This window comes from Psammomys obesus, unplaced genomic scaffold (genome assembly GCF_907164565.1).
Source record: "Psammomys obesus unplaced genomic scaffold, mPsaObe1.curated_primary_1811, whole genome shotgun sequence".
NCBI classification, from domain to species: Eukaryota; Metazoa; Chordata; class Mammalia; order Rodentia; family Muridae; genus Psammomys; species Psammomys obesus.
In genome coordinates, this window is record NW_026585894.1 from 17,121,277 (window position 1) to 17,128,744 (window position 7,468).

The 7,468-nt window shown below is 39.8% G+C and overlaps 1 protein-coding gene across 1 annotated transcript; it reads left to right on the forward strand.

Moving 5' to 3' along the window:
- Positions 1 to 6,681: 6,681 nt before the first annotated feature.
- On the forward strand, positions 6,682 to 7,221 carry Ppp1r2c (PPP1R2C family member C). Its single transcript, XM_055599506.1, has one exon. It carries the CDS (start codon positions 6,682 to 6,684, stop codon positions 7,219 to 7,221), a length of 540 nt encoding a protein of 179 aa, XP_055455481.1.
- The last annotated feature ends 247 nt before the right edge of the window (positions 7,222 to 7,468 follow it).

Sequence of the window (7,468 nt, forward strand, 5' to 3'; positions counted from 1 at the left end):
CAAGCAAGTCAAAGACTTGTATGAAAAAAAAAAAAATTCAGTCTCTGAAGAAAGAAATAGAAGAAGATATCAGAAGATGGAAAGATATCCCATGCTCATGGCTTGGCAGGATTAACATAGTAAAAAATGGTCACCTTAAAAAAAGCAACCAACAAATTCAATGCAATTCCCATCAAATTACAAATACAGTTCTTTACAGACCTTGAAAGAAAAATGCTCAACTTCATATGGAATGTCAAGAAACACAGAATTGTTAAAACAATTCTCTAAAATAAAAGATCTTCTGGAGGAATCTCCATATCTGATCTCAAGCTGTACTATACAGTAAAAATAACAAAAGACTGCATGGTACTGACATAGAAACAGAATGGTAGATCAACGGAATCTAGTAGAAGACGCAGAGATAAACCCACACACTTACAGCCATCTGATTTTTTTACAAAGATGCCAAAACCATACAATGGAAAAAAGACATCATCTTCAACAAATGGTGCTGGTCTAACTGGATGTCTATGGGTAGAAAAATGCGAATAGATCCATACTTATCACCCTATACAAAAATAAAATCCAAATGGATCAAACACCTAAGTATAAAACCAGACATATTAAATCAGTTAGAAGAAAAAGTGAAGAAGAGCCTTGCCCTCATTGGCACAAGAGACAGCCTCCTGAAAGGAACAACAACAGCACAGGCTCTAAGAGCAACAATCAATAAATGGGACCTCATGAAACTGAAAAGCTTCTGTAAAGCAAAGGACGCTGTTGTCAGAACAAAACGACAGCCTACGGAATGGGAAAGGAACTTCAGCAACCCTATATCTGACAGAGGGCTAATATCCAGAATATATAAAGAGCTCAGAAAGTTAAACAGCAACAAATCAAGCAATCCAATTAAAAAATGGGGTATAGGACTAAACAGAGAATTATCTATAGAGGAATATAGAGTGGCAGAGAAACAAAGAAATGCTCAACATCCTTAGTCATCAGGGAAATGCAAATGAAAACAACCCTGAGATTTCACCTTACACCCATCAGAATGGATAAGGCCAAAAACTCAAGTGACAATACATTCTGGAGAGGATGTGGAGAAAAAGGAACCCTACTCTATTGCTGATACAAATGTAAATTTGTACAACTTTGGAAATCAATCTGGCGCTTTCTCAGACAATTAGGAATAGTGCTACCTCAAGATCCAGCTGTACCACTCCTAGGCATATATCGAAAAGATGCTCAAGTATACAACAAGGACACTTGTTCAACCATTTTTTTGTAGCAGCTTTATTTGTAATAGCCAGAACCTGGAAACAACCCTGATGTCCCTCAGTTGAGGAATGGATACAGAAATTTTGGTACATTTACACAATGGAATACTACTCAGCAATTAAAAACAAGGAAATCATGAAATTTACAGGCAAATGGTGTAGTCTAGAAAAGATCATCCTGAGTAAGGTATCCCAGGAGCAGAAAGACACACATGGTATATACTCACTTACAAGTGGTTATTAGACACACAGGATAATTTTACAAAAACACTAAAATCTGTACACCTAAGGAAGCTAATCAAGTAGGAAGACCCTGGGTAAGGTGATCAATTTACATTCAGAAAGGCAAGTGGGACAGACATTGGAAGCAGGAGAAAACAGGGAAGAAGACAGGAGCCTACCACAGAGGGTCTCTGAAAGACTCTACCCAGCAGGGTACCAAAACATATGCTGAGACTCATATATAAACTCTGGGCAGAGTGCAGGGAATCATATGAAAGAAGGGGGAGATATAAAGACCTGGAGAGGACAGAAGCTCCGCAAGGAGAACAACAGAAGCAAAAATCTGGGCACAGTGGTCTTTTCTGAGACTGATACTCCAAAGAAGGATCATGCATGGAGATAACCTAGAACCCCTGAACAGATGTAGTACAGATAGGCTAGGGTCAGATGGAAGGGCAGGAAGACCTCTCCTATCATTGGACTTGGGGAGAGGCATAGAAGAAGATGAGGGAGGGAGGGTGTGATTGGGAGGGGATGCGGGAAAGGGCTACAGCTGAGATACAAAGAATAAACTGTAATTAATAAAATTAAAATTAAGAAAGAACAACATAAAGTATATATATTTAAAAGATAATATCACTTCAGGGTAATTAGTTTTTTCCCCCTTGTGGCTTTTAAACTATGCTGCCTCCTGATTGTCTTTACTAAATATTCAATACTCTTTTGCTTCCTCCATCCAAACATAAATAAAATAACAAAGTTTTAAGCTGTTTGATATGTTCACAATGAGGTGAACATATGATGATGATAAATGTGATGGCTTTTTAAGACTTCCCTTAGTAATAGAAGACATGATTAATACCTCTGCCCAGTACCCAAGTTTCTCCTCCAGCAACTGTTTTATGATTAAAAAGATGGAGGCCATCAGCTCATAGTGTTTCAGGTCACCCAAACAGAAAGTGTGGAGATACTCCAGTTCTTATTAAGTAAAACAGCCCTCTTATAGAAGGAAGTGGAACATTGCTGTGGGTCCTAAATGTCATCTTATCTAAACAAACTCTCCTTTCTGGGGTTACAGCAAAGTTGATATCTCAGGGTAGAAAATATTTTATGACCAGGGTAACAAGGGTGGTTATACTTAACGTTTGTGTCAACCTATGTTGAGGTAACTATATTAACCCTGTGATTTACTGATTCATTTTATTTTCACACTCTCTCCCTCTTTCTTTCCCTCCCTCCCCCATTTCCCTTGCTTCCTTCCTTCCTTTCTGTTTGTCTTTCTTTTCTTTCTTTCATTTTTTTTTTTTAGGTAGTCTCACCATAGAGCCTTAGCTGGCCTAGAGCACCCTATGGAGATTAGGAGAGCCTTAAACTCATATAGGTCTAAATAACCCTGTCTTCCAAGTGCTTGTATTATAGGCTTGTGACTGTGATCACAGTTTTTTTGGTTTAATTTTGTCTTTGGATGGTACAAAAGTTAACTAATTGACAATAGGAGATATCTTTGGAATTCCAATAAATATAAATAGCTCTAGCTGCAGCTCGGTGATCCCCACTTTTAAGCTTTGTTATTTTGAAATCCAGCCTGCCAGGCCCCTTACAATTTTGTTCCACTACTAGCCAACCTCTTTGTAAAGGTGGTTACTTTTCTATGTTAGGCCAAGGGGATTAAAATCGCTGAGGGACATCATCTTCCAGCGTTTTCCACAATGCAGTCTTCTTTCTAAAGAAAGCATTGTTGAGTCTGGAGAGATGTCTCAGCAGGTGAACACATGTACCACTCTTCCAAAGGACCTGTGTTTGACTTCCCCACCTGAATAGGGTGGTTCACAACATGTAACTCCAAACCCTAGCTTTCTAGAGAACCTGCACTCACATGCATTCACACACACACACACACACACACACACACACACACACACACACACACAATTTTTTTAAATCTCTTAAAAATAAAGCACTTTTGTCTTCACACCCTCTGTGTTGGACAACTTTTAACTGTCAGCTTAGTCCAACCAAGAATTTTCTTGGAAGAGAAGCTTAATTGAGGAATTTTCTAGCTCACATGGGCCTGTGACCATATATGTGGGATATTGTTCTGTGTGTTAATTGATGTGAGAAGACACAGCCAACTGTGAGTAGCATCATTCCCTAGGCAGGGGATCTAGAAACTGTATAAGGGAGGAGAAAACAGCAAGCAAGCAATCAGACCTGTATACATTTATTTCTCTCTGGTGATGGCTGTGGATATTATATGAATAGTTGCTGGTAGTTTCTACTGCTGTTATTTTTCTCCTATGGTAGACAGATTATAACTTGGAATTGTAAGATGAATAAACACACCCTGCTCAAGTTGCTTTTTTTAAGGATATTGTGTCACAACAGCAGAAACTAGAACACTATCGTCAAGGGCAATAAAAACAGAATCTCAGAAATACCTGACATTACCTTATTTTGGAGTACCAATCACAAAAAATATAGTGCTGAAATGGGCACCTTTGGACTAGTTCATTTTAAACAATTTGCATGGCCTGTGGAAATTACAGACATAGGCATTATTATCAGAAATATCCTTTTCATCAGCAACACCAACCAAGGTCCCATGGCACCTCTGCTCAGCTCTGAAGTAGTTCCGGAATTAAAAAACAAAATAAAACAATGTTTTCATAATTTTTCAGTGATTTGACCTTGCTGTTCTGTGAAAGTGAAAATGAAGAGACAAAAGGGCCAAAAACAAAAGTAAATGTGTCCATACTTTAACAAATAGACCTTGACCATTTGGAGTTACACCCAATGACTTGTGATGCTTAATGTATGTAATCAAAACAGAAATCCTAATGATCCCTAAAACCTGAAATGAATTTGCCAGTTTCAGGAAAGAAATAAGTAAATAAGTAGTAACTCTTATTACTTAACAAGATACTGCAATGTCTACTTCCGTTGTTTAAAAAGAGATGATTTATTTTATTCAACCCCAAATACCTAAAAAACTTATTTTGTTATGTACCCACAAAGAAATCACTAACGGACCATTTTACCTTCTTTTTTTTACAATCTTTAACTCTTTTCAAAAATTTTGAATTGCTTTGTATGTTTTAAATATGTGGAGAAAAGAGGGAACAAATCAGGAACCTGACACAGAGGACCTCTGGAAAGCTCTGCAGACTATCAATGTATATACTGAGACTTATGGGCAACCTTTGGGCAGTGGGCAGTGTGCAGGGAATCTTAGGAAAGAAGTGGGAAACAGTAAGATCTGGAGAGGACAGGAACTCCACAAGTAGAGCAACAGAACCAAAAAATCTGAGCACAGTTTTCCTGAGACTGATACTCCAACCAAGGACTATGCATGGAGATAACCTAAGACCCCTGCACAGATGTAGCAGTAAGTGCCTAAATACATCAGGGAACGGTGTCTCTGGACATAGCATGCCACTTCTTAATGGCCCAGATAAGACCCTACACAAATGGTTCAGAAGCTGAGACTCAGCAACTTTTCTAAACCATCCGGAAAATAACCTATTCCTGATCAAGGGCCCAATCCTCTCTCTGAGAATTTTCCTGTGGTTTCACTATCTCTGTCACTGCATATGTACTTTATTTTAAATTTTCTATCAGTTCTGGTCTGACAAAAACTCTAACACACCCTTCCCATGCCTTCAGCATTGTGTTTATGGCATGATAGAAAATATATCTGGCAGGGATGGCCAGAGAGTTGAAAGAGATAGGAGATTGAAATGGGCCATCTCAAAGAATTCAAGGGAGCTAAAATAATGAGTGAATATGGTGACAGGAATAAAAAGGATCAGAGATGATGGGAAAGGAGAGGCCTTAGAGTAGATATTGAAGGAGAAGTCAAGTTTCTCAAAGAGACAACTAAAGTTATTATCTTAGCAAACTCATGCTAGTAGGAAATGAAAAAGTCAGACTTGATAGAACAAACATAAGTTATAATGGTTTTGGAGTGCTGATTGGGAGATTCTTATGGGAGAATTAGGATGAAACAGAAATAAAAGAAAGACTTCAAAAGTTACCAGAAAAATGGTGCTGGAGAGATGGTCAACAATTAAGAGTACTGTTGTACTTTCAGAGGCTGTAGACTTTGAGACTAATTCAAAACTTGGGGGTTCAGTGGGTCAAGTTTCTGAGAGATTAGAGGAATGGTTCTCAACCTCCGTGATTCTGTGACACTTTAATACAGTTTCTCATGTTGTTGTGACTCCCAACCAAAAATTTATATTTATTTCTGCTTCATAACTCTAATATTGTTACTGCGGTGACTCTGAATGTAAATATCTGTTTTCTGATGGTCTTAGGTTGCGATCAAGAGTTTGAGAACCACTTTGATAGATGATTGCCTGGTCATGCTTTCTGCTTTCTTGTGGGATCTGGTCTTGACCTTAAGAACATTACAAAAGCGACTGGAGGGGTTTAAAGGGATTTCAGGATTACTGGGGCTGGAGGGTGGACCAGAGATTGGAGAGCTGCAAGGAGGTCTATCCACGATCTAATTCAAAGGCTGAGGTGCTTCTAGTCACCCCAAGACATGATAGGGATTTGAAACCAGATGCCAGCAGAAGAGATCATGTGAGTTTCTTAAAATATGTAGGCCAGCAACAGAAGAATAGAATGAAGAGTGAGCCATCTGGACTGAGATGCACCCAGGCTCCCTACTGGTCTAAGCAGCTGTTGATGTGGCTTTTCTCTGAGATATAAAGACAGTAGGGACAGCATGTGTATATGTGGAGAGGGACACAGAGATGGGAACAGGGGAGAAGAAGTAAGTTTTCATCTAGCTAAGGTCTCCCATCTTTCCAATCAAACCAGTGAGTTTTAAACTGTAGATAGTATGAAAGATGTTTCACATAGCTTCCCAATGCACAGAGTATGGAGAAGTTCCCAAATGGTAATGATTTTCTTTCAAATCAGAGAAGTGGTTATTTTCCCATTACATTAATATAAAAGAAAAATCCAGGACCGCCACTAGAGAGGCCCGCAACGCTGCCATTGCTGCAGTGACGAAGGCAAGGTCCATTGTGACGTGTCTTGGCCCTGGCCATTGTGACCTATTAGCGCTGGCACTGGTACTGGGAACTGAGAGCGTGCCTGCCAGACATCTCTCGCTCCTGGTCTAGTGAGGAGCGCGGACAAGTGGCTGCACTGGCCCAATTCTAGCTCGGCCCTCAGTTTCTCAGCCATGGCGACCTCCACCACTTCACATCGACCCATCAAGGGGATACTCAAAAACAAAAGTTCAGCATCTTCAGTGGAGGATTCCACCCAGCCAACAAGACCCGGAACGCAGGAGTTACAACGGAAGAAATCGCAGAAGTGGGACGAATCCAACATACTAGCAACCCAACACCCATACTACAAAGACTACGAACTGATGAACATGAATGAGCCCGGCAAGAACTTAGTCGCTGTGCTACACGATGGAGAAGACATGAGTAAAATTCAAGGAAAAGAAGCCATGACCCAGGAGACCTTAGCAAAGAAACTGGCAGCCTCTGAAATCCCCGGGACCAGTTACCTGGGTGAGGAGCAGCAAAGCAGTGGTAAGCATAGTTGCAAATACTTCCTGAACCAACAAGAAAGGCAGCAGCAATTTGAGTTGAAAAGGAAACTACATTACAACGAAGGATTGAACATCAAATTGGCCAGACAACTGATATCGGAGGAGCTACAATCTGAAGTAGAAGATGATGACAACCAACAACATCTACATTCAAATTGAAGAAAAGACTACTACAGAAGAAGCTCCCCGATAACTGAACATCACAAAACGCATGTAAGATCTGCGGTTGCTGCTGCCTTTGCTACAGTCTCTGCCGTTGCCTATGCTTCCACTGCTGCTTGTTCTCTAGAACCCATGGTCTTGGTATGATTGTACTTGTCCATTTAACTGTTTAATGGTGTTTAATGGTCATCGAGGCTTTAATGGTAATCTTAGGAGATATTAAATTGGCTTAGTATCTGTGTGT

What these genes read in the sequence shown, in the direction of transcription:
- Ppp1r2c (XM_055599506.1), top strand. Translation starts at nt 6,682, where the DNA reads ATGGCGACCTCCACCACTTCACATCGACCCATCAAGGGGATACTCAAA.